The 27,217-nt window shown below is 49.2% G+C and overlaps 1 protein-coding gene across 10 annotated transcripts in view; it reads left to right on the forward strand.

Moving 5' to 3' along the window:
• The first annotated feature begins 592 nt into the window (after window positions 1–592).
• The window catches only part of PRTFDC1 (phosphoribosyl transferase domain containing 1), an 84,712-nt gene continuing 58,087 nt past the window's right edge, over window positions 593–27,217 (forward strand). For 4 of the 10 annotated variants that reach the window (XR_007909775.2, XM_051821000.2, XM_051821002.2 and 1 more), the window contains exons 1-3: window positions 733–858; window positions 8,470–8,576; window positions 21,650–21,833. Coding sequence is in view for 9 of the 10 variants with exons in the window: in XM_051821000.2 (XP_051676960.2) it covers window positions 793–858; window positions 8,470–8,576; window positions 21,650–21,833 (357 nt within the window). In the remaining variant the exon portion in view is untranslated. Of the gene's footprint in view, window positions 859–1,205; window positions 1,322–8,469; window positions 8,577–21,649; window positions 21,834–27,217 lie in introns of those variants that run through there. The other 6 variants (XM_051821007.2, XM_070056120.1, XM_051821003.2 and 3 more) reach the window with 4 other exon arrangements.

Genomic DNA, 27,217 nt, shown 5'->3' on the forward strand with positions numbered 1-27,217 from the left:
AAAGAAAAATGCATTGCTGTTCTTGGGTACCAGTCTTTGCAAATACTTTTTGTGATTAAAAAGTGCGACTTTATGTAGTCAGATTGCACAAAATAATTACTGACACATACAAAGAAAATGAACAAAATGAACCTGACTTACACACACACACACACACACACACACACACAACCCTGTCTGTTCCTTGGTCCGGCCTTCATAGAATGTATCTTAATTGTGTTCCAAGGATGCAACATTTGTTTCATCGCGAGCCTGGTGGGGTTTACGCCTCAATGGGCCGCAGACCCGCTCCTTAGCATTTCCAGTCCAGCTCCCCCAGGTGCATGGGCCCAGCGCACAGCCACGTTTTTGAGCCTCCCCGGGGCGGCTGCGGGCCACCGGGGAGCGCCGCGCCCCGCCGTCCAGCCCGTGACCGCCCGGGCGTCTCGCAGACCCAAGACGGCCACGCGGGAGCCCCCACCCCGCGCAGAGGCGAGCGCGGCTCTCTCGGCTTCGAGCGCGCATCCTGCACACCTGGGAGCCGGGGACGCCGCCCGGCGTGATCCCGCCCCGTCCGTGCGCGCCGAGTCCCGCGGGACGCGCCCGGGGGCCCGCGCTCAGGTGCGGCGCGCCGGCTCCGCAGCTGCTCCCGGCCGGCTGGAGCGGCGCCAGCGCCGGCTTTCCCCGCGCCGGAGGGCTCGGGGCGGGGCGGCTGCATCCCCGCCCCCCGACCCTTCCTTCCCGCTCTGCCCGCGAGGAACATGGCCGGGAGCGGCGAGGAGGCGCCAGGCGGCGGGCGCGGCGTCGTGGTAAATGCCGAGTCCCCGCGGCGGGCCGAGCCGGGCGCGCCCCCCGGGGAGCCCTCCGTGGCGCGGCGGGGTGGGTGGAGGAGCGCGGCTCCGCTTTGTTCCTCGCCGCAGCTGGGCTCTCGCTCCCGTGCGCACTCAGCTGCCTGGCGCGGTCTGCAAGGCGCGTTTCTACCGCGGATACCGTGGGGACGTGGGGCGCTGTGCGCCGCCTGTGCCCGTGCTGGGGGTCCCCAGAGCCCAGCCTGCGTAGCCCTGCCCGCCAGCCCTCGACCGTGTCCGCCAGACGCCCCCCACCCCCTGGGTGTCTGGGATCAGGCGCTGGGGTCCAGCTGGAGACCGCCCCCCCCCCCCCGCTGTGCGGCCTCCCCAGGAGCGGTTTAAGCTGGGCTGGCGGCTGTGAGTGGGGGTGAGGGTGGTCGAGGAGGGGCGAGGCCTCGCTGTGACGCACAGCCCATCTGCCCGTGAGCACAAATGGGCAGCGTGGATATTGCTACAGTTCGTGCGGCCGCGCTGAGGTTGGAAATCACCCACGGGTAAGCGGTCTGGTCCCAGGAGAGCTTGGGATCCTTAGATCGCCCTAAGACAGACAAAAGCAGGCAGATGGAGTTCGGAGGGAGTGCACAGTGCCGGTGGGCAGAAGGGCCTGGCAGCCAGGGTCCGGAAGGAGAGAGAACTGGACGCGGTGAATTGTCCGGGAAGACAGCCCTCCAGGATGGGATGCAAAGACCAAATGGGGGATGCAAAGACCAAATGGAAGTTTTGGTACCAGTGAGGAAAGGGGGCAGGTGTTGGTCGCATGCATTTATTGAGTGTTTACTGTGCTTTCGCCGGGTCGTTACTGTCGTCCTCACGAATCTGTAGGTGGGTCGGTTATGCTTTCCAGTTTCCACAGGAGTAAACCGAGACACAGAATAGCAAATACCAGCAAGTGGTAGAGGCAGGATTGAGCCAGCTTCCGGCTCCTCTGCTGCCCAGGAGGCTGGAATCCCTGGAGAGAATTTCAGAGATGGCACCCTTGGGAAGGACCACTGTAGCTGTCCTTGCTGGTGTGAAGCTGCCAATTTGGTCTAGCAGTGGACACACCTGCATCCCCATATTGTGGTATGTGGGTTCAATTGATGGCTCCAGCTCCCAATTCCAGCCTCCCGCAATGAAGAGCCTTCGATGCACCAGGTGATGGCTCCATTGGTTGAGTCCCTGCTTGTAGTCAGGTGGGAGAACCTAGACTAAGTTGCTGGCTCCTGGTTTCGCTTGCAGTCAGGTGGTTGTGGTCGCTGGGGAAGTGAAGCAGCCTATAAGAGCTTTCTCAGTCTAGGTGTCTGTCTCTGTAATACATAAGGAATAGTTTGAGGAGAGGCAGGTGCAGGAGCAACAGGATAGAGTAGTTGGAAGGATCAGCGTAGGTATTGGATAAATTACCCAAGGACGTGTCCAGAAGAAAGTGAGTTGGCAGAGACGTGGTGAAGAAGATGGCTAGGGGAACCGGGCCAAAGGGTGGAGGCAGAGACGAGAGCGTAGATTGTCAGGAGGCAGCGGGAATGAGAGATTCAGGAGACCCCTTGCCTGCAGGTGGCTGCAACTGAGCTGAGGGGACAGCGCCTTAGCACTCATGAACAAGTGGTAGCAGATCCACGTCCCTACCTAGAGTACGTGCTCCAGATGCTGAGAGCAGAGTCGGCCTGTCACTTGATCTGGGGCTGGTGTAGTCACTTCTTAGAGGTGAAGATCTCTGTCCACCTGGCTTTTGGGAGTCATGTTATTGGTTATTTGGTTGGTTTGGTTTTTACCAAAGCATTCTCAAAAGAGCCCTAGTAAGTCCCTGCACGAGCGAGTCTGATTGGAATGAGAAGAATTGGAAACCATGGTTGTGCTTCTGTGAGAGTTGGCTCCCTGCTGCTGTCTCCAGCCCCAGGAAGCTGTGTCAGGTGTAGGTAATCTGCCCAAACCCAGCTTCAACAGGTTGCTGAAAGTATTGCCTCGGTGTGTGTTCAACGCCCCAGCAGAGCAAAACCTTCAAGATGGCAGGTGGTACCTGTGGGTGCACCTCGCTCCTGTGGGTGCAGAACCTAAGGGTCTTCTCTCAGCAAACTGCATAGACCCGGCTGTTCAAACGCGTGTTTCTGAAGCAGCCGCCCACCAGTGTGCACCCTGCTCCCTGGCTCTGGGGCTGGGCTAGTAGTCGTGAACCTGATCCCCAGCAGCCCTGCCTGCAGGAGGAGAGCTGGGCTAAGCTGCCTCTCTGTCTTTCCGAGTGGGGAAAATCTGGAAAAACAATGCAACAGGTATTCTCAGCAAAAAAAAATTTATTTTGAATGACTCAGAAAGGTTTGCAGTAGATCTCGAAATGAGAGAGCTCTGGGATCTGGATGTTGTATAAAATGCCTTGGCGATGTGTTTGTCACTCTCCCAGCTTGGCGTTGCGTTGCTGTTTTGAACAGAGCAAGCATTGTGCGGAATAAACTTAGGACGCATTATCTGTGAAACTGGAACTGTTTAAGGATGTCTTGTTTGGATTTTTTAAAAGCAAGTGAATAACGTAATCATCTAGTTTGTGGCCAGCTCTGTTCCTCCAGGTTTAGCCTAATCCTCAACACGATTTGCCCACATTGGTAAGGATGGCAGAGTGTAAGCCGGAAGATCCTTCCTCGCAACAATAGAAATGCTTTTTTTTTTTTTAAATTTAATTGGAAATAATGGCCAATCTGAATTGCAGAACAGCTTCAGAGCACCACAGCCTTCATTAGGGCGGGAAGGCTGGCAGTGAGTTTGATGCACCTGTTGAAGTGAATAAAGACATGTGCTTTGTAATTCAGTGATCTTGTGCTAACCCATCAAAGCATGAGCATTTATGGCATAATTGCTGTAGACCAGACACAGATATGCATCTGATATCCTTTATCTCCGTTAATCTGCAGAGTGGCCACGGGACTTCGTCTTATTGCTGAGTGCGCTGAGACTTGGAAATAGTCTTGTGCCAGAACCTGGCCCAGGCGTGTCGGGCTCCCGTGTCCCTACCATCCACTGTGGCTCTGTGTGGCCTCTGGGCTGTGGGAGACTGCTGGGGCTTTTATGCTGAGGCCTGTGTTATTTCTTATCTTTGTGCCCTCCAGGCACTCATTTTTGGCATTCTTGTCATCTTTTTTTTGGCATCGTTTGTTAAGTGCTTCTTATATACCAGGTACTAGGTGCTCTAAGTGCACTGTTTAGTCTCCTTGCATTCTCCACCCATAGGTTTCATTTGGGTCTTGTTTAAAAGAAGAAACCGAGTCTCAGATGGGGAAGTAGTGTTGGAGCCAGGCTCTTGAACTTGGGGTGGAGTGGTCGCAGAGATCCGACCAGAGCAGGGGCAGTAAGGACTTGCATGGTGGGAGGAGGGGGCTCAGAGGACCACTAGTTAATGCACCCCCTACCTGCCCCAAGGAGGGGGTCTAGGAAGAGAATGAGGTGTGTGTGTGTGTCTGTGTGTGTGTGTGTGTGTGTGTGAAAACACTGTGACCTTGGAGACGCTCCCTGTAACCCGGTACCTGGTCAGCGTTCTTGGATAGGCTTTGCTGTGAACTGATCATACACAGCTGATAGGCAAGGCTCTGACCAACCCCTGTGGTGCTGGAGGGTGTGGCAAACCTGAGGAATTCTCAGGGTGAGGGCCAGAGCTGCTCTGTGCAAAGTCAAATCTCCCACTCCCCAGTCTGCTGGCTTAGGAGGCAGTAATGGGATCCTTGTCGAGTAGGCTGCTGACATCAGCCCGTTTGGCCATCAGCCTGCCCTTGGGTGTGGTAGATATAGGTATGTCCAGAGGTTTCTACAGTGGTGAGCTTTATCACACGGAGACAAGCCGAGGCTTGAGGCTCGAGATCAGGTAGTTGGGTAGCCTGTGGATGGAGGCTGTGCTATTAATTCGGTGAAGTTTGAGTACGTGTTCTGGGCACTGGGCATTCAACAATGAGTAAGGTAAGGTCTTTGCAGAAAGGCACGGGCAGTGGGAGGAGGCGTGGCGAGGTGTGCATGTACACGCACACACACACATGCAGTGGGAATACATGCTGAGCAGGACAGTCTAGCTGGAGAGAGCCATGCAGAGGTGAGTGGGGAGAGGGGCATTGTTCGGATGTAGCCGGGGAAGGTCTCAGCATAGTGAAGTCTGGGGAGAAGTGAGCCAGCCATGAGGACATTAGGGCAAGAGGATTGTAGGCTCAAAGAAATGGCAGGTGCCAGGCTTGGGAGGCAGGAATAAGGCTGGCAGAATACAGAACCAGCAGGGAGAATGGTGCTGGAGCTGGGAGGGAGAGGGTGCCTGGGCACCAGGTGGGGGAGGTAGACTCTTGTGGGGCCTGGTGATGACCCCCGAGTTTGCTCAGAGTGAAAATGAGAGAGCCTTAAAGTCGGAGGCTGTGCGGATATGGGGTGCGTTTTTACAGAAGCCCTCTGGCCACACCGTGGAAGGGCTGTGAGAGCGGAAGCCAGCATACAAGCCAGCAGCTATGGTGCTCGCCCAGGGAGAATGATGCTGGCATGCACCCGGGTGGGGTGAAGGGGCTGAGAGGTGCGCCTGGTTAAAATATTTTTGGTTATTTATTTATTTAGTGAGAGAGATCATCTATCTGTTGGTTCACTCACCAACTGTCCACAATAACCAGGGCCAAGCTACATCCAGGAGCCAGGAACTCCATCCAGGTCTCCTATGTGGGTGTCAGGGATGTGCATTAGCAGGAAGCAGGAATCGGAAACAGACATGAACTTGAAGCTAGGCACTTGGATATGGGATGCAGGCATCTTTTTTTTTTTTTTTTTTTAATTTACTTGAAAGTCAGAGTTACACAGAGTAAGAGAGGCAGAGAGAGAGAGAGAGAGAGATCTTCCATCTGCTGGTTTACTCCCCATTTGGCCACAGTGGCTGGAGCTGTACTGATCCGAAGCCAGGAGCCTCCTCCAGGTCTCCCACGTGGGTGCAGGGGCCCAAGGACTTGGGCCATCTTCTACTGCCTTCTCGGGCCATATAGAGAGCTGGATCAGAAGTGGAGCAGCCGGGACTCGAACTGGCACCCATATGGGATGCTGACAGTGCAGGCGGCGGCTTTACCCACTATGCCCCAACGCTGGCCCCAGTGCAGGCATCTTAACTACTTTTCTGAACACCCCATACCTCCCACCCCCAACCCCAGGCATAGTGAAATTTTGAAGGAACTGTGGATAGAATCAGCTGATGTATTGCATGAGGGGGTGGAGAGGAGTCCATGGCATCTCCCAGGTTTTGGTTTGAGCAGCTGGATGGATGAGCTGCCCCTCACCGGGAGGGCACAAGTAACACGAGTCAGCATTGGTGGGCATTCCAGCGTCCCCTCGCTGGGAGTGGGTGAGGGCTGGCCCAGGAGCTCCCCTTCCAAAACTCCAGTGAGGGGAACTGAGTCCTGTGTGAGGAGGAGTGTGTGGTGAGCAGGGAGGTGTCCAGCACTCCGTGGAGCAGGGAGCGAGCTCTCGAAGCACAGCAGCAGACAGGGCGGAGAGCGAGAGGCTGCGGAGGTGGGGAGGGGTGGCGTCTTCTCAGGGAGCCTCAACTGTGTTCTCCCCTAGAACAGAGCTGCAAGGACAACCAGGCATATAGGAAACAGGGTTGGGGGGTAGGGTTTGGAGTACAGAGGTGGAGGGAGTGAGGGCAGGGGTGGGGTTAGGATTACAGAGGTGGAGGGAGTGAGTGAGTGCAGGGGTGGGGTAGGGTTAGGATTACAGAGGTGGAGGGAGTGAGTGCAGGAGTGAGGGGTAGGGTTTGGATTAGAGGTGGAGGGAGTGAGTGCAGGGGTGGGGTAGGGTTTGGATTAGAGGTGGAGGGAGCGAGTGCAGGGGTGAAGTAGGGTTTGGATTACAGAGGTGGAGGGAGTGAGTGCAGGGGTGGGGTAGGGTTTGGATTAGAGGTGGAGGGAGTGAGTGCAGGGGTGAAGTAGGGTTTGGATTAGAGGTGGAGGGAGTGAGTGCAGGGGTGGGGTAGGGTTTGGATTAGAGGTGGAGGGAGTGAGTGCAGGGGTGAAGTAGGGTTTGAATTAGAGGTGGAGGGAGTGAGCGCAGGGGTGGGGTAGGGTTTGGATTACAGAGGTGGAGGGAGCGAGGTCAGCGCACCAGACGGAGCAGTGAAGGAAACCCGGATAGCTCCATAGCTCAGAAGGGCCCTGTCCTGTTGTGAGAAAGCACCTGCTGCAGAGGGGATGGTGTGGGGAGTTGTGCTGGAAGGAGCGTGGTCTGCATTAGGAAAGGCCTGGACAACTCAGGGCTGGACAGTCGGGCGCAGGTGTGCAGAGACCTTGAAGAAAGCCAGTTGAGAATATAGCTGGGGTGTGGCTTGCCCTGAGCGTGTGGCCCTTCCGTTGCTCTCTGTGTTCCGTGACCACCCGGCTTCCTTTTCTGCCCTCCTGCTGCCTGTTCTAAGCCTAACCTCACGCCTGGAGTGCCGGGGCAGCGGCTGCCCCCGGTCCGTGCTACAAACAGGTCCGTTTTCTAGGCTAGGCCAGCGCTTCCCCAGTAGCCCTGGCTCAAGTGCCCACATGAACACGCCTTTCAATACCTTCGCTTTAATTACTGGGCCATTCCAGTCTCATTAAGTTATTTTTTTTAAATCAAGTTATTTATTTGAATGGCAGAGAGACAGAGCTCCCATGTGCTGGTTCACTCCCCAGTGCCTACTACAGCTGGGCCTGGGCCAGGCTGAAGCCGGCATCTAGGCGCTCAATCCAGGTCTCCCACAAGCATGGCCGGGGCCCAGCTACTCGAGTCCTCGGCTGCAGCCTCCAAGTGTGCGTTAGCAGAAAGCTGGAATGGAATGCTGGCATCGCAGGTGGCTGCTTAACCCACTGCCACAGTGCTGGCCCTGATAATGCACTTTTGTTTAAAAAAATATTTATTTAATTGAAAGGCAGAGAGAGAGAAAAAAGTCTTCATCCACTGGTTCACTCCCCAGATGGCCGCAACAGCCAGACCTGCGCCGATCCTAAGCCAGGAACCAAGAGCTTCTTCTGGGTCTTCCCACACTGATGCAGGGGCCCAAGGACTTGGGCCATCGTCTACTGCTTTCCCAGGCCACAGCAGAGAGCTGGATCAGAAGTGGAGCATCTGGGACTCGAACCGGTGCCCATATAGGGTGCTGGCACTGCAGATAGGAGCTCTACCCACTATACCACAGCGCTGCCCCAATGATGCACTTTTAATTGATAATCTTTTTCAGGCAGATGAGTTACTTAGAGCCAGCAGAAATGTAATAGCCTATATAAAAATGCATATATTAATGTAACATGATGATCTGCTACATAGTATATAGTTACTCTTTATGGTGGTATATTTGTGACAATTTTATATATAAATCCCATGTTTACTTATATAAATAGTCCTGGCAGGTTTGCCATGAGACTCTGAGTTTATATTCTTAACTACACTGTCAAGACTCAGGAGTGAAGTGCTGTCTTTCCTTCAATGCCAAGTCCTGTATTAGGTCATTGTAAGTATCTGTTGTCATAAACAAATATCAGGCTGTAGCAGACAAGCAGCCTGGCCCCAGGGAGCCCTTCCTTGGGGGAGAGAGAGGGTCTAATTCCCTGTGTTCAGTTGTCTGTGTTCCAAATGATATCCTTTCCGTTGTTTGATTCGAGATGAATTCCCAGTGCAGAACACCCTCACTGAAATGATTCGCTTCTTGCAGATTAAGGACGATTGGCCTGGCTACGACTTGAACTTGTTCACGTACCCGCAGCACTATTCCGGCGACCTGGAGTATGTGCTCATACCGCATGGCATCATCGTGGACAGGTGAGTGAGTGAGCTGGGCTGGCCCGCCCACGTGCGTGAATCGTGTGAGACGCCCGAGTCCCTTTTCACGGTGGCAGAGAGAAGTGGTGTCGGACAGCAAATTGGGGACGGACTGAGTCTGGGCGTGTGCCGAGTGGTTTACCTGCGTGTGTGTTCAGGCGGGATGTTCAAAGGCTATGTGTGTGTGTGTGTCGCTGTTCTGTCACAGTCTGGAGACTACAGGGTCCCCTACAGATGATCATGCCAGGAAAGCGTGGGTTTGTGTCCCAGTTAACCAGGGAGGAACAGGAGGAAATCTTCACTTCCTAGGGTACCCCCTGAACCCCTGGATTTTTCTGCAATGCTGATCTCTCTTGCGCCAAACCATGCATCCCAGGTGGGCTGGTGTGCGGAGAGCGGCGTTTTCTAACCACTGGTGGGAATAGTAGTATTTGCAGCTTAAAATATATACTGAGAACGAGTTCTAGAACAGAATCTTTTTTTTTTCCTGATGTGTCTACATCCCTACCCTCTGGCTTCTTCCTTGCTGATGGCCTGTCCTGAAACCAACATTTTCTCTCCTGTGCTGTGTCACCCCCACTTAGCTCCTCCTGTTCAGTCCTACCACACCAATGATTAATAGGTCAGATCCTTAACAAGCCTGCATCAGCACCAAGAACTTGAGTTGCTTTCTGTGGGCCTCAGATTTCTGGTGCGAAGGTCAAGTACAGAGTCCTGCAGGTTTCTTTATTTCTGAAAGATTTATATAGAGAGGGAGAGATGGAGAAAGAGGTGTTCTGTCCACTGGTTCACTCACCAAATGGCCATAAGAGCCTGAGCTGAGCCAGGCCAAAGCCAGGAGCCCAGAGCTTCATCTGGGTCTCCCACATGGGTGCAGGGGCCCAAGCACTTGGGCCATCTTCTACTGCTTTCCCAGGAGCATTAGCAGGGAGCTGAATTGAAAGTGGAGCAGACGGGACTCGAACCAGCGCCTGTGCTAGCACTGCAGGTGGCAGCTTAACCTGGGAGGCCACGTGCTGGCCGTGACCTGCACATGTCAGTGGTGAACAAGCATCCTGCTTTTCAGGGGAAACTCTCTGGAACCCTGCGGATTCTTCGGGGGACCAGAATTTGGGGTGAAGTCAGCAATAGGGAGAAGTTTGACTTCTCACTGCAACCCTTTGCTTACACCATAGTATCTCTGCTTTTATATATTTTTGATCTGTTAAAAAAATAAAAAAGCTTTCTGAATTCAGCTCTAACTTTAATAAATAGCTCCTCAAAGCCAAAGAAAAGTTAAAAAGCATTCAACGGTCATGGTTCCTAGGATAGGAGGGAGCTTCAGAAAGTTCATGGAAGAGTGGAAGTTGAAAGATTAAATTTATTTTGGTGCAAAAGAATTTTGAATTTCTTGCATAGTTTTTTGTTTACTTGTTGTACTCGAGAGGCAGAAAGACAAAAGGAGAGACAGAGAGGTCTTCCATTCACTGGTTCACTCCCCAAATGGCTGCAGCAGCCAGGGCTGGGCCAGACCGAAGCCAGAGGCCTGGGACTCCATCTGTGTGTGGCAGGGGCCCAAGTGCTTGAGCTCCAGCTGTGCTTCCCGGGGTGCACTTGGCAGGAAGCTGGAATCGGGAGTAGAGCCTGGACTTGAACTCGGGCACTGTGATACATGGGATATGGACATCACGAGTGGGGTCCTAACCACTACACCCAGCGGCCGCCCTGCATAGTTTGTCCGTGTACTTGTGTGTGTGTGTGTGTGTGTGTGTGTGTTTGACAGGCAGAGTGGACAGTGAGAGAGACAGAGAGAAAGGTCTTCCTTCGTCGTTGGTTCACCCTCCAATGGCCGCCGCGCTGATCTGATGGCAGGAGCCAGGTACTTCTCCTGGTCTCCCATGGGGTGCAGGGCCCAAGCACTTGGGCCATCCTCCACTGCACTCCCTGGCCACAGCAGAGAGCTGGCCTGGAAGAGGGGCAACCGGGACAGAATCCGGCACCCCGACCGGGACTAGAACCTGGTGTGCCGGTGCCGCAAGGCGGAGGATTAGCCTAGTGAGCCGCGGCGCTGGCCCGTGTACTTGTGTTAATACCATCCTATCAGTCTGTCGGGAAGCCAAGAGGAATTTCATTCCCCCAAATTCTGAGATTTGCCATTGGATGGAACTTCCACAGGCGTGATGTTTCCTCTCCTGACTTACAGTATAATACACGATAAGCTGTGGTTTGGGGTTTTTCTTGGCCTAGGGTGGTTTCCCATAGATTGCTAAAGCAGGTCTGATCCTCAGAGGGAGAAAAGGTCCCTGACCAAATAAACCTGAGAAACTGTACATTTCCCAAGCTGCCAACTCTCCCCATTGTCAAAACACATGTGAGTGTATCAGAGATACAGAAATTTTGGCAAAAATACGAAACAGAGACACCTGCTTATCTTTGACAATTAAACCAACTTTTTTTTTTTTAAAAAAGTTATTTATTTGAAAGGGAGGGAGGGAGGGACAGGGAGAGAGGTCTTCCATCCGCTGGTCCACTCTCCAAATGGCTCAACAACTGGAGCTGGGCCAATCCAAAGCTAAGAGCTTAGAGCTTCTTCCGGGTCTCGCATGTGGATGCAGGGGCCCAAGCTCTTGGGCCATCTTGCATTGTTTCACTAGGTGCATCAGCAAAGAGCTGGATCAGTAGTAGAGCAGCAGGGACTCAAACCGGTGCCGATATGGAATACAGATGGTGGCTTAACCCACTATGCCACAACGCTGGCCCCTAAACCAATGTTTTGTGTGTGTGGAGGGAGACACATGCAGTTCCCCTCTTCCTAACTCTCAAAAGAGATTCCCCCTAACATTGGTTTGGGAAGCCCCTCATTTAAATAGATCCCTGCCTTTTTAAACATAGATTTTATGACAAATTAATTGCATCTTTTTTTAAAAAAGACTTATTTATTTGAAAGAGTTACATAGAGAAGGAGAGGCAGAGAGAGAGAGACAGAGAGCGAGAGAGAGAGAGGTCTTCCATCCGCTGGTTCACTCCCCAATTGGCCACAACAGCCAGAGCTGCACTGATCTGAAGCCAGGAGCCAGGAGCTTCTTCCAGATCTCCCACACGGGTGCAGGGGTCCAAGGACTTGGGCCATCTTATACTGCCTTCCCAGGCCATAGCAGAGAGCTGGATCAGAAGTGCAGCAGCCAGGACTTGAACTGGCACCCATATGGGATGCTGGCATTGTAGGCAGCGGCTTTACCTACTTCGTCACAGTGCTAGCCCCCAGTTAATTGCATCTTAATCTAGAACGTGATCGGGTCCTGGTAAGTTGACCCAGAGCCTTTTTCCTGCATAGGATTGGACTTAGTCAAATGCATATTTGTGAACTTTATATCTAGAAATTCTTAACAGCATTCGGGGGTGGGACTGAGGAATGCCTGTTAACACCCTTCAAATAAATGTGTTGAGATATAATTTATGGTCTACAGAAACCCACCCATTGTCAGCAAACAATGCAAGGATTTTATTAAATGTTTATGGTTGGGCAACCCTCGCTGGGATTCAAGCCTGTAGCATCTCCATCATCCCAAACAGAAAGTCTGCTTCCAGCTCCGCCCTCAGCCTCAGCGTCGGCCAATCCCTACCCTGCTTGCTCTCTGTCCTTTCTGGACACTTTACGGAAACAAAGACATGAGATCAATAATTACTGAGTCGCCTGTTGGTGGACATTTGGCTTCTGAATCTTGGTTACCGTGAGTCACGCTTCTATGGACACAGACGTGTAAGCCTCTGTGTGCCCTCCTCATCTCTCCTGGATGGATTCCTCCGAGTGGAATTCTGGGTTTTCTGCTAAGATCACGGATGTTTATTTCCTGTCAGCAGTGTATGAGGGTTATGGCTTCTCCACCCACTTGGTGTTGTCTGTCCTTGGGTGAGGGCCCTCCTAGTGGGTAGATAATCATCTCCCTGTGGTTTTACTTTGCACTTTTGACAACAACGCTTGCTATGCTCATTCACTCTGCCCGTGACTTCGTGGGTGAGTGTTTCTCCAAGTCTTTTGCCAGTTGTTTGATTCGGCTGGATTCTTATTGAGTCGTAAGAGTTCTTTAGCTGTTCTGCACACAAGTCCTCTGTCAGGTGTCTGGTTTACAAGGGTTCTCTCCCAGGCTGGGACTTGTCTTCCTGCTGGGGTCTTTGGAGAAGAACCCGTGTTCTGTTGTTGCCTGAGGCATGTAAGTACATGTCAGCTAGGTCCTGCTGGGTGGTGGTATCGCCCTGTGCATCTAGATCCTCACTGAGTCTCTCTGGCTGGGTTTATCAACTACTGACCCAAGGAGGGGGTGTTGGCATCTCCAGATGCCCTGGTGTTAGTTCTGTGATACTGTGTTGTTTGGAGCATACACGTTAGAGTTTGGAGAACTGACCCTTGATTTCTGATGACTTAGCAGACTCTAAGTCTGCTCTATCCAAGCCAACATTGCTGTTCCTTCTTTCTTTTGATTAGTGCTATCCTGGCCATCCCTGTACTTTTAATCTGTGTTTTTAATCTTGTTTATATTTTTATGTTTCTTGTGGAAACAGATAATTGGATCTCTGTAGATTTTTTTAAAGATTTATTTGAAAGGCAGATTGACACAGAGGCCTTTCATCTGCTTGTTCACTTTTATTAAAAAAAAAAACTTTATTGATATATAAACCATATACTGCACCATGACCCCACGTGTACATTGAGCAATTTGGCATATTCATTTACTCAATCATAACAATCTCATTTTTTCCCCAGAAACCTTTTATTTAGGGAATACAAACATTTCATAATTGCAACTTTAGGAACATGGTGATTCTTCCCACCATACCCGTCCTCCCATCCACTCTCCCACCCCTCTTCCTCCTGCCTCTCCTATTCTCATTCTTTTATTTTTTTAACCAAGATCGATTTTCAGTTAATGTTATACACATACGATTAACTCTAGGTTAAGTAAAGAATTCAACAAATAGTATAAAAAAAGAAAAAAAACATTCCTCAACAATCAAAACAAGGGCTGTTCGAAGTCATTGCTTCTCAAAGTGTCAATTTCACTTCTATAGATTACCTTTTAGGTACTCTGTTAATAGTTATCACAGGTCAGAGGGAACATGTGGTATTTGTCCCTTTGGGACTGGCTTATTTCACTAACTGTGGTGTTTTACAGTTTCATTCATTTTGTTGCAACTGACCAGATTTTGTTTTTGTTCTATTTTTTCCACTGTGTAGTATTCTGTGGTGTACATATACCATAATTTCCTTCTTTCTTTCTTTCTTTCTTTCTTTCTTTCTTTCTTTCTTTCTTTCTTTCTTTCTTTCTTTCTTTCTTTTTCTTTCTTTTTCTTTCTTTTTCTTTCTTTTTCTTTCTTTTTCTTTCTTTTTCTTTCTTTTTTATTTTTATTTTTTAACAGGCAGAGTGGACAGTGAGAGAGAAAGACAGAGAGAAAGGTCTTCCTTTGCCATTGGTTCACCCTCCAATGGTCACTGCGGCTGGTGCACCACACTGATCCGAAGGCAGGAGCCAGGTACTTCTGGTCTCCCATGGGGTGCAGGGCCCAAGCACTTGGGCCATCCTCCACTGCCCTCCCGGGCCACAGCAGAGAGCTGGCCTGGAAGAGGGGCAACCAGGACAGAATCTGGTGCCCTGACCAGGACTAGAACCTGGTGTGCCGGCGCCACAAGGTGGAGGATTAGCCTATTGAGCCGCTGCGCTGGCCCACCATAATTTCTTTATCCAGTCTTCAGCTGATGGGCATTTGGGTTGATTCCATGTCTTAGCTATTGTGAGTTGAGCTGCAATAAACATGGGGGTGCAGATAACTCTTTCATATGCTGATTTCATTTCCCTTGGGTACATTCCCAGGAGTGGGATGGCTGGGTCATATATTAGGTCTATATTCAGATTTCTGAGGTATTTCCATACTGTGTTTCATAGTGGCTTTACCAGTTTGCATTCCCACCAACAGTGCGTTAGTGTGCCTTTTCCCTCACATCCTTGCCAGCATCTGTTGTTTGTTGGTTTCTGTATGAAAGTCATTCTAACTGGAGTGAGGTGAAACCTCATTGTGGTTTTCACTTGCATTTCCCTGTGGGCTAGTGATCCTGAGGGTTTTTTCATGTGTCTCTTGGCCATTTGAATTTCCTCTTTTGAAAAATGTCTGTTTAAGTCCTTTGTGCATTGCTTTTTTTTTTTTTTTTTTTAAGATTTATTCATTTATTTCAAAGAGTTACTCGAGGGGTCAGCGCTATGGTGCAATGGGTTAAAGCCCTGGCCTGAAGTGCCAGCATCCCATATGGGCACCGGTTCTAGTCCTGGCTGTTCCTCTTCCGATCTAGCTCTCTGCTATGGCCTGGGAAAGCAGTGAAAGGTGGCCCAAGTCCTTGGGCCCCTGCACCTGTGTGGGAGACCCGGAAGAAACTCCTGGCTCTGGGAGTGAACCAGTGGATGGAAGACCTCTCTCTCTGTCTCTACCTCTCTGTAACTCTGTCTTTGAAATAAATAAAGTAAATCTTAAAGAGTTACACAGAGAGAGTAGGAGAAGCCGAGAGAGAGAGAGAGGGAGAGAGGGAGAGAGGAGAGGCAGAGAGAGATCTTGCATCTGCTGGTTTACTCCCCAGATAGCTGCAATGACTGGAGCTGTGCTGATCCAGAGCCAGGAGCCAGGAGCCTCCTCTGGGTCTCCCATGTAGGTGCAGGGGCCCAAGGACTTGAACCATCCTTCACTGCTTTCCCAGGCCATAGCAGAGAGCTGGATTGGAAGTGGAGCAGCTGGGACCTGAACTGGTACCCACATGGGATGCTGGCACTGCAAGTGATGGCCTTACCCACTACACCACAGCACTGGCCCCTGTGCCCGTTTCTTAGCTGGGTTGTTTGCTTTTCTGTTGTTGAGTTTCTTGATGTTGTTATATGTTCTGGTTATTGATCCTTTCTCTGTTGCATAGTTTGCAAGTAATTTCTCCCATTCTGTCGGTTGCCTCTCCACTTCGCCGAGTGCTTCCTCTGCAGTGCAGAAGCTTCTCAGCTTCTTGATGTAATCCCATTTGTCAATTTTTGGCTTTGACTTCCTGTGCCTCTGGGGTCTTTCCCAAGGAGTCCTTGCCTACGCCAGTGTCTTGCAGACTTTCCCTAATGTTCTCTAATAATTTGATGGCATTGGGCCATAGATTTAGGTCTTTAATCCATGTTGAGTGGGTTTCTGTGTAAGGCGTAGGGTAGGGGTCTTGCTTCATACTTCTGCATGTGGAGTTTCAGTTTTCCCAGGACTATTTGTTGAAGAGACTGTCCCTGCTCCAGGAATTGATTTTAGCTCCTTTGTCAAAGATAAGTTGGTTGTAGATAAATGTGTGGATTGATTTCTGGCATTTCTGTTCTGTTTCATCAGTCTATCCACATGTTTTTGTACCATAACCAGGCTTTTTTGATTATAACTGCCCTGTAGTATGTCTTAAAATCTGGTATTATGATACCTCTGGCTTTGTTTTTGTTATATAAAATTGCATTAGCTATTGGGGTCTCCTGTGTTTCCATCTGAATTTCAGCATCATTTTTTCTAAATCTGAGAAGAATGTTGTTGGTATTTTGATTAGTATCACATTGAATCTGCAAATTGCTTTTGGAAGAATGGACATTTTGATGATATTGATTCTTCCAATTCATGAACATGGAAGGCTTTTTTCAATTTTTTGTATCTTCTTCTATTTCTTTCTTTAATGTTTTGTGTAATTCTCATCATAGAGATCTTTGACATCCTTGGTTAAATTTATTCCAAGGTATTTGATTTTTTTTTTGTAGCTATTGTGAATGGGATTGATCTTAGAAGTTCTTTCTCAGTCGTGGCATTGCCTGTGTATACAGAGGTTGTTGATTTTTGTGTGTTGACTTTATATCCCTCCACTTTACCAAACTGTTATGAGTTCCAGGAGTCTCTCAGTGGAGTCTTTTGGATCCCCTATATATTGAATCATGTTGTCTGGAAAGAGGGATAATTTGACTTCTTCTTCCTGATTTGTATCCCTTTGATTTCTTTTTCTTGCCTAATGGCTCTGGCTAAAAATTCCAGGACTATATTGAATAGCAATGGTGAGAATGGGCATCCTAGTCTGGTTCCAGATCTCAATGGGAATGCTTCCCCATTCAATAGGATGGTGGTTGTGGTTTTGTCATAAATTGCCTTGATTGTGTTCAGGAATGTTCCTTCTGTACCCAATTTGCTTAGAGTTTCCTCATGAAATTGCATTGAATTTTATCAAATGCTTTCTCTGCATCTATTGAGATAATAATATGGTTTTTGTTCTTCGATTTGTTAATGTGGTGTATCACATTGATGTACGAATATTGAACCATCCCTGCATACCAGGGATAAATCCCACTTTGTCTGGGTGAATGATCTTTCTGGTGTGTAGTTGGATTCAATTGGCCGGAATTTTGTTGAGGATTTTTGCATCTATGTTCATCAGGGAAGTTGGTCTGTAGTTTTCTTTCTCTGTTGCATCTTTTCTGGGTTTAGGAATTAAGGTGATGTTGGCATCATAGAAAAAATTTGGGAGGATTCCCTCTCGAGAGGAATTGGAGTTAGTTCTTCTTTAAATGTATGGTAGAATTCCATGGTGAAGCTGTCCAGTCTTGGGTTTTTCTTTGTTGTGAGGGCCTTTATTACTGATTCAATTTCTGACTTGGTTATGGGGCTGTTTAGGTTTTTTTGTGTCTTCATGGCTCAATTTAGGTAGATTGTATGTGTCCAGGAATTTATCCATTTCTACTAGATTTCCCAGTTTGTTGACACACAAGTCTTTGTAGTAATTTCTGATGATTCTTATTACTTTGGTGCCTGTAGTTACATTTTCTTTTTCATCTCTAATTTTATTGATTTTTGGTCTTCTCCCTGCTGTTTTTGGTTAGTTGGGCTAATAGTGTGTCAGTTTATTTATTTTTTCAACATACCAGCTCTTTGTTTTGCTGATCTTTTGTATTTTTTATTTCAATTTGTTTATTCTCTAATTTTAATTATTTCTTTTCTCCTACTGGTTTTGGGTTTGGTTTGCTGTTGGTTTTCTAGATCCTTAAGATGCGTTGATGGCTGATTTATTTGATGCCTTTCAATTTCTTGAGGTAGGCGCCAATTGCTATAAACTTTCCTCTTAATATCACTGCTTTTGCTATATCCCATAGGGTTTGATATTTTGTATTGTCATCTTCACTTGTTCCCAGAAAGTTTTTGATTTCTCTTTTGATTTCTTCTGTGACCCACTGTTCAGTTAACATCATGTTGTTCAGTCTCCATGTGTTTGCATGTGTTCTAGAGATTCCTGAGTTGCTGATTTCTCGCTTTTTTCCATTGTGGTCCATTAAGATGCATGGTTTGTTTCAGTTTTCTTGAATTTTCTGAGACTTGCTTTATGGCCTAGCGTGTGGTCTATCCTATAGAAAGTTCCATGCACTGGTGAGAAGAATTTGTTTTCTACTATAGGATGGAAAGTTCCGTACATATGCATTAGGTCCTCTTGGTCTATAGTGTGATTAAATCTGTTTCCTTGCTGATTTTCTGTCTGGTTGATCTGTCCATTGCTGAAGTGGGGTATTGATGTCCCCCATTATGATTGTATTGGAGTCTGTGTGTCCCTTTAGATTTATTAACATTGCTTTTAAATAGCCAAATGTCCTGTAATTAGGTACATATCCATTTATAATAGTTATATCTTCCTGTTGAATTGATCCCTTAATCATTACATAGTGCACTCCTTTGTCTCTTTTAACAGTTTTTTTTTTTGTTGTTGTTGTTGTTGTTAAAGTCTATTCTGGGGGCTGGCACTGTGGCATAGCAGGAGCCCTGGCCTGAAGCGCTGGCATCCCATATGGGCACTGGTTCTAGTCCTAGCTGCTCCTCTTCCAATCCAGCTCTCTGCTGTAGCCTGGGAAAGCAGTAGAAGATGGCCCAAGTCCTGGGGCCATTGCACCCACATGGGAGACCTGGAAGAAGCTCCTGGCTCCTGATTGGCACAGCTCCAGCCATTGCGGCCCTCTGGGGAGTGAACCAGTGGATGGAAGAACTCTCTCTCTTTGTCTCTGCCTCTCTTTGTAACTCTGTCTTTCAAATAAGTAAAAATAAATCTTTAAAAAAATGAACAAATAAAGTCTATTCTGTCTGATGTTAGGATGGCTATACCAGATCTTTTTTGGTTTCTGTTACATGGAACATCTTTTTTCATTCTTTCACTTTCAGTCTGCATGCATCTTTGTGGAGGTGATGTGTTTCTTGTAGGCAGCAAATAGATGGATTTTGTTTTTTAATCCATTCAGCCAGTCTGCTTTTAACTGGAGAGGTGAGGCCATTTACATTCAAGGTGACTATTGATAAGTAATGACTTTGCCCTGTCATTTTCCCATAAATATTCCTGTTGTTTATTTTGGATTTCATTTGTACTTTTTACTGGGAGATTTTCTTCCTTTAGCTTCTTTTGTAGTGATGACCATGTTTCTGTGTGTAGCACATCCTTATGCATCTTTGGTAAGGCTAGACAGGTGGTGACAACTTTCTTCAATTTGTTTGTTATGGAAGGTTTTTTTTTTTCATCTTCATTAATAAATGAGAGCTTTGCACAGTACAGTATTCTGGGTTGACAGTTTTTTTGTCTTTAGACTTGGACTGTTTCTTGCCATTCTCTCCTAGCCTGTAGGGTTTCTGATGAGAAATCCACTGTGAGTCTAACTGAATATTCTCTTAAAGTAATCTGGCATTTCTCTCATGCACATTTTAGAATAATTTCTTTGTTTCACTGTGGAGAGTTTGATTACAATGTGTTGTGGTGAAGATCTGTTCTGGTCATGTCTATATGAGTTCTAGATACTTCCTGTACTTGGAAGTCCCTTTCTCCAAATTATGGATGTTTTCTATAATTATTTCAATAAAAAGGCCTTCTAATCAATTCTTTTTTCCATGCTTACAGGAACTCATATGACCTGTATGTTGGGTTGTTTGATAGTATCCCATATATTTCCAAAACTGGTTTTCAGTTTTCTAATTTCTTTTTTTGTAACCTGAATGTAAAATTTCCAGTGATTTGTCTTCTAACTTGGATATTCTTTCTTTCACTTTACCGATTCTATTGTTAAGAATTCCCACTGCATTTTTATTTATTGACTTCTTCATTTCCAGGATTTTATTTTAAGATCTCAATTTCGTGGGAGAAATTTTCTTTCATGTCATGTACAGATTTCATCTGTTTGTGGATTTGCTTCTGATTACTTCTAAGTAATTAGCCATCAATTTTTTGAATTGCATGTCTTCAGTCTCTTCATCTTCACATTCTAGTGTTGAGGTGTTGTGTTCTTTGGGGGCATCATGTTGTCTTCCTTATTCTTCTTTCTTGAATTGCTGTGTTTATTATTCAGCATTTGTGGAGATACTGGTTGGTTTCTTTTTTGTTTTGTTTCTTCCCTGTGAGGCTTTTCTCTTCGGAGTATGCCTCTGTGGCTTAGTGGAGTGTCAGCTCTTGCAGTGAATACCTAGAGGCATGTAGTGGGTGTGGCCAGGGAGCTCTGTTCAGTGCTCCAGGGTGAGGGGAGTGTCCAAGCTGACACCCAGGATGGGCGTGGTAAATCTCTCTCTGTTGGGGTAGTCTTTGCCCACTGCCTCTCCACAAAGGAGACCAGTGCCTGGGCAGTAGAGCCAGTGGGTATAATACGTGTCAGTGCTGCCACAAGAACCACACAAAGGATCCATGCTGTCCTCAATCAATCCCGCAGCAATGACCCTCACCAGGGAACTGGGGATCCCCAAGCACGTGGAGCTGCCCACACTGACTGCCCAAAGTCCCAGCCACACCCTGTTACCCTTCCACGCAGCCACAGTGCTTTTACAGAGAGGCTCTCAAGCCTCCCACAGTCAGTTCTCCCAGCCAGACTCGGGTTTCTCCACTTGGCTGGTTGCCTGCCATGCGGACATGAGCTGGCGCAGTTGTTATGTATATCCAAAATGGCACCTGCCCTCTCGCGGCAGGTTACAGGGTGTTGGCACTGGGTAGTGGGGCAGAGACAAATGTGCCCCCCTTTTTTTTTTCTCCTCTAGTTTGGCAGGTACACTGTCCTCCCTTAGGGCCCCAAGCCGGACTCAGGCCAGGCTCCTCCTGCAGCTTTATGGCCAGTGCGTGGGCTGCTGCAGTCTGGTCTCGCCTCTCTCCACAGCTGGTGCTGAGACTCTCGGCTGCTGGAGTCCTGAGTTATGTGCGTCCATACCCTCCACATAGGTCCACAGTGTCCCTCTAATTCATGTGGAGTTTCTTCTGCCATTTTCTCTCTAATTCTTCCTTGAGACTGCACTCTGTGCACTTTTTTTCAACTTTCCCTAGACTCCCTCCCTATCCCACCATCTTCAACATTCTGACTTTTTATTACTATTTGAGAGGCAGTGAGGGAGACAGACATACAGAGATACACAGCTCTTCCATCCACTGGTTCATTCCTCAAATACCTGCAACAGCTGGGGCTGGGTCAGGCCAAAGCCAGGAGCCAGGAACTCAATTCAACTCTCTCACAATGGTAAAAAAAGGACCCTGGTGCCTGGGCTGTCACGTGCCACCGCCTAAGGTGTGCATTGGCAGGAAGCTGGAGCCAGGAGTGGAGCCAGGCCTCACACCCAGTTACTACCGTAAGGCACTGAAGCATCCTATGCGGTGTTTTAACCAGGCCAAATGCCTGGCGTCTCTAGTCCCCGGTGAGGTGGTACGTGGGCTGAATCACTCCCGCTTCCTTTTTCCGTGCCATGAAGTGAGTGCGTGTGAGATCACAGAATACCATCTTTTAGGTCAGTCAAGGTGTCCTTGGATGTGTCAAGCTTGACCTTGACCCTGACCTTTGTGAGTCCCACCTTAATGATTTCTGTGACACAGGAGCGAGGATATACGGTGGGTGACGCGGCCGTCAACATTCTCTGCATGCCCAGCCTTCACTGTGGTTTTCCACCTGTAGGTTTCTCTCTCCCAGGTGTTTCTGCAGCGTCCCCTGAGTAGCCTCGTGTGCAACACACCGCGTGCGCATTCTCACTGAACAGAGGTTGTGCTATAATGTCTCTCCTGCACCTGCTTCTTTCAGAATTGAGAGGCTGGCCAAGGACATTATGAAGGACATAGGCTACTGTGACCTCATGGTCCTGTGTGTGCTGAAAGGGGGCTACAAATTCTGCGCTGACCTGGTCGAGCACCTGAAGAACATCAGCCGGAACTCGGATCAGTTCGTCTCCATGAAGGTCGACTTCATCCGGCTGAAAAGTTACAGGGTGAGTGAGGACGCCTTCCAACCGCCTTGGGCGATCCTCGGAGCTACTGGCGTGGGGTAAAAGAACCCACAGAGGGTCACGGAAAAAACCAACAGCACGGTGTTTAAATATTTAAACGAACACAAAGGGTGTTCATTTCCTGCTTGGGCCAACTCGGAGCAGGTGGTTACCGCCACTGTGCGCATACCCTCAGAAAAGCCACTGTGCCATGACCCACGCGGTCTCTTACGGTGATGACCCGGAGTGGTGATTCCTGGGTGCTCAGCCTCACCCCTGGGCGTGGCAAGAGTTGAGAGACACAGAGCATAGAATGTGTTCCTGCCCTGGGTGTCGCCGTCGGGCCTGGAGCCCTGTGCGAGGGTGTCCAGCCCAGGGAGGAGACGGCTTCCTTGGTTGGCTGCAGCCCTGGCCTGGAGGGGGAGGAGGGATGCCTTGGAGCAGCACAGTGTCCAGGAAGTCTCCAGCACAGGGCCCCGCCCCCACTGGACAGCGTCCTCCTCTCCCTAGGTTCCCTGGCATATTATAAGTCAGTGGAACTGACTTATTACTGGGTGAGGAACTCATGGGATCCGATCTGTAAAATGTTCTCAAGCAGCAGGCCTAGCGGTTTACACCTGCCACCCACATCGGAGTGCCTGGGTTCGATTCCTGGCGCAGCTCCTGCCAGTTCAGATCCTGGGAGGCAGCAGGTGATGACCGGAGTGTCTGGGTCCCTGCCACCCACGTGGGGACCTGCTCCAGCTACTGCTGTCATTAGAGGACCGAACGAGCACCTGGGAGCTTGTTCAATCTGTTTTTTCTTGTCAAATAAATAAAATTTTTAAAATTTTCTCATTGACTAAATTAGCTTGACACATTTTAATGCATTAATCATTCTTTGCATTGGCTGTCTACAGCTGTGTTCCAAAATCGCCACCAACTCAGTGGTTTAAATCAACATATGTTTGTTATGTTACAGTTTATTATTGGTTCAAAGGTTTATTTTGTTTATTTGAAAGGCAGAGTGAGGGAGAGAAGAGAGGAGAGAAAAGAGAGCTTCCATCTGCTGCTTCACTCCCCAAATGGCCTCAGCAGCCCGGGCTGGGCCAGGCTGGAGCCCTGAGGCAGGAGCTCCATCCGGGTCTCCCGTGTGGGGGCAGGAGCTGTACCACACTCTTAAGTGAATCTTTCACGGCCTTTCATTCTGGCAAATTAGTTCTTCATTTATTTGAAAGGCACAGAGGGGGCTGGTGCTGTGACTTAGTGGGTAAAGCTGCCACCTGCAGTGCCGGCATCCCAGATGGGCACCAGTTCGAGTCCTGGCTGCTCCATTTCCAATCCACCTCTCTGCTGTGGCCTGGGAAAGCAGTAGAAGATGGCCGGGGGCCAGGTCTGTGGTGCAGTGGGTTAACGCCCTGGCCTGAAGTGCTGGTATTCCTTATGGGTGCCGGTTCTAGTCCTGGCTGCTCCACTTCTGATCCATCTCTCTGCTCTGGCCTGGGAAAAGCAGTAGAAGATGGCCCAAGTGCTGCACCCATGTGGGAGACCTGGAAGAAGCTCCTGGCTTCCGATTGGTGTAACTCCAACTGTTGCGGCCATCTGGGGAGTGAACCAGTGGATAGAAGACCTCTCTGTCTCTCTCTGCATCTCTGTAACTCTGCCTTTCAAATAAATCTTGGAAAAAAAAAAAAAAAAAGGGAGAGGGGAGGTCTTCCAGGTACTGGAGACCTGTGGGAGGGCATCCAGCCCAGAGAGGAGACTTAGTCCCTACCCAGCTGTAGTCCACAGTGGGCAGGGCTGGGCCAGGCTGAAGCTGGGCGCCCAGAACTCAAACCCGGTCTCCCCCGTGAGTGGCAGGGGCCCCAGGACTTGAGCCAGCCCTGCTTCCTCTAGGTGTGCATCCGCAGGGAGCTGTCCAAGCTGAAGCCAGGAGCCTGGAGCTCCATCCAGGTTTCCCACAGAGGTGACAGGGCCCCAGGCACTCAGACCATGTTCCACTGCTTTCCTGGGCTCATCAGCTGGGGAGCTGGCCGGGAAGTGGAGCCGCGGGAACGCAAGGTGGGGCTCAAGTGGGATGCCAGCGTCCAGCCTGCGGCTCACCCAGCACCACAACAACGGCCCTGCTGTGTGAGTCTTTAAGACTTTTTTATTTATTGGAGAGCGAGCGAGAGCGAGCTTGTATCTGCTGATTCACTCCCCAGATGCCCACAGAGGCTGGGGCTGGGCCAGGTGAGAGCTGGGAACTCAACCCAGGTCTCCCCCGTGGCTCTACCTAACTGGAACATCAGTGCCCCCGAAGTCTCTCCCCAGGACGCTGGCGTCAGCGGTGGAGCTGGGAGGTGAATCCAGGCACTGTGTCTGGGAGGTGGGCTTCCCAGCTGGCAGCTTAAACACCAGGCCAAATGCCAGCCCCATTGCTTTTTTTAAAAAGTTATTTATTTATTTGAAAGAGTTGCACACAGAGAGAAGGAGAGGCAGAGTGAGAGAGAGGTCTTCCATCTGCTGGTTCCCTCCCCAGTTGGCCGCAATAGCCTGAACTGCACCGATCTGAACCCAGGAGCCAGGAGCTTCCTCCAGGTCTCCCACATGGGTGCAGGGCCCCAAGGACTTGGACTATCTTCTCCTGCTCTCCCAGGCCATAGCAGAGAGCCAGATTGGAAGTGGAGGAACCAGGACTTGAACCGGCACCCATATGGGATGCTGGCACTACACCACAGCACCGGCCCCCCCATTGCTTTTTAAATGCAGTGTAAAACATGAGTCAAGATTCTTTTTCTTTGTCTTGTGTGTGTGAAAGTCCGATTATTCCAGATTCTTCACTCTGAGGTTATCTTTTTTCTAGGGTGTTGCCTTTGATTTTTCATTGACCATTTTTTAATTAATTAATTAATTAATTTTGACAGGCAGAGTGGGCAGTGAGAGAGAGAGACAGAGAGAAAGATCTTCCTTTTGCCATTGGTTCACCCTCCAATGGCCACTGCGGCCGGCACGCTGCTGCCAGCGCACCGCGCTGATCCGAAGGCAGAAGCCAGGTACTTCTCCTGGTCTCCCATGGGGTGCAGGTCCCAAGGACTTGGGCCATCCTCCACTGCACTCCCGGGCCACAGCAGAGAGCTGGAAGAGGGGCAACCGGGACAGAATCCGGTGCCCGACCAGGACTAGAACCCAGTGTGTTGGCACCACAGGCGGAGGATTAGCCTAGTGAGCCATGGCGCCGGCCTCATTGACCATTAATGGTGTGTGTGTGTGTGTGTGTGTGTGTGTGTATGAGAGTGAGAGTGAGAGTGAAAGAGAGAGAGAGAGAGAGAGGGAGACAGAGACAGAGACAGACACTGTTTCCAGATACTCCATCAAGTCTATCTGGCTTGTCAACTCCATCATACTTTTTATTTCGGTAGCTTTATAGTAAGCCTGGAAATTAAGTGGTATGTATTGTCCAACTTTGTTTTTGTAACTGCTCTAGCTATTTTTTGCTTTTCCATATAAATTTTATTTATTTAAAGATTTATGTATGTATTTGAAAGGCAGAGTAACAGAGAGAGAGAGATCTTTCATCCATCTTCTGGTTTACTACCAAAATGACTGTGATGGCCAGGCCAAAGCCAGCAGCCAGGAACTCCACATGGGTGCAGGGGCCCAAGCACCTGGGCCATCCTCTGCTGCCTTCCCAGGCGCATTAGCAGGGAACTGGATCAGAGTAGCGCAGCCGGGACCAGAACTGGAGCTCCTACATGAGATGCCAGTGTGGCAGGTGGCGGCCTGGCTTCCTGAGTCACAAATGACATCAGGTCCCTGCATGTAAATCCTAAAAGCCTGTTGATTTCTACAACATGACTTCATAGAATTTTTATTGGAATTGATTTGAATCTACAGATGGATTTGAACGGAATTAACAACTCCATTTAGACTTCCATTCTGTGAACAGGTATCTCTCCCGATTTATGGAGACGGTGTATAATTGCACACTTTTTTTTTTTTTTTGACAGGCAGAGTGGACAGTGAGAGAGAGAGACAGAGAGAAAGGTCTTCCTTTGCCGTTGGTTCACCCTCCAATGGCCGCCGCGGCTGGTGCACCGCGCTGATCCGATGGCAGGAGCCAGGTGCTTTTCCTGGTCTCCCATGGGGTGCAGGGCCCTAGCACCTGGGCCATCCTCCACTGCACTCCCTGGCCACAGCAGAGGGCTGGCTTGGAAGAGGGGCAACTGGGACAGAATCCGGCACCCCAACCGGGACTAGAACCCGGTGTGCCGGCGCCGCTAGGCGGAGGATTAGCCTAGTGAGCCGCGGCGCCAGCCAATTGCACACTTTCTAGTTGTGGAGAGTCAGCTCTTGGGGCTGGTGCAACACTGTGGGTTAAGCTGCCAGCTGTGGCCCCAGCATCCCATGTGGGTGCTGCTGTGAGTCCCGGCTGCTTCACTTCCAGTCCATCTCCCTGCTAATGCACCTGGGAAAGCAGCAGAAGATGGCCCCTGCACCCATGTGGGAGACCCAGATGGAGCTCCTGGCTCCTGGCTTTGGTCTGGCCCAGCACTGGCTGTTGTGGCCATTTTGGGGAGTGAGCCAGTGGATGGACGATCTCTCTCTCTCTCTCTCTCTCTCTCTTTTCCCTTCTCTCTAACTCTGCCTTTTAAATAAATAAATAACTTTTTAAGAGTTAGCTTTTAGTCATATTTGGTTATATTTCTATTTAAATATCTAATGTGTTTTGGTTTTATTGTACACAGTAAATTTTTCTTCAGATTTCAAATCTCAGGTATTTGTGGGTAATATATAGAGAAACACTACTGATTTTGGTGTGTTCTCTGACTTTTTGAAATTTGCTCATTACTTGCAGTAGCTTTTCCGTAGGTGCTTTGGGGTGTTCTAGGAAGACGGTCGTTTTATCTGGGATAGGTAGGGTTTTGCATCTTCCTTTCTGAATTTACCCCTCTGAATGGCCCTGGCCCGAGCCTCCGCACGGTACCGAGTAGGAGGAGCGGCAGAAAACACGCTGGCTTTTTTTTCTCCAACCATGCGATTTGGCTGCATTTTTGAAGATGTTCTTATCAGGTTAAGCAAAGTCCTTCTATTTCTGGTTTCGTAAGAGGATTTTTTCCCTATTTTTTAAAAAAAATCCCGAATGAGTGTTGTGAAACACGTTTTCCAGATGTATTGATATGGTAAATCACGTTGGAGGTTTTTTCTGGTGTGGAATCATCTTTCTGCTTGGTGCCTTGCTGGATTCAGTTTACCGATATTTTCTGAGGATTTTTGCGTTTACATTTATGAAGGCTATCAGACTGTTACTCCATCTTGCAATGAATGTCTTTTTCTGGCTCTGGTGTCAGGCTTCTGTCGGCTTCATGAGATGAATTGGGAAGTATTTCCTCCTCGTGTCTTTGCCAGGAGAGTTTGATGGGACAGGC

The sequence above is a fragment of the Oryctolagus cuniculus genome, chromosome 13, assembly GCF_964237555.1.
Source record: "Oryctolagus cuniculus chromosome 13, mOryCun1.1, whole genome shotgun sequence".
In the NCBI taxonomy this organism is placed as follows: Eukaryota; Metazoa; Chordata; class Mammalia; order Lagomorpha; family Leporidae; genus Oryctolagus; species Oryctolagus cuniculus.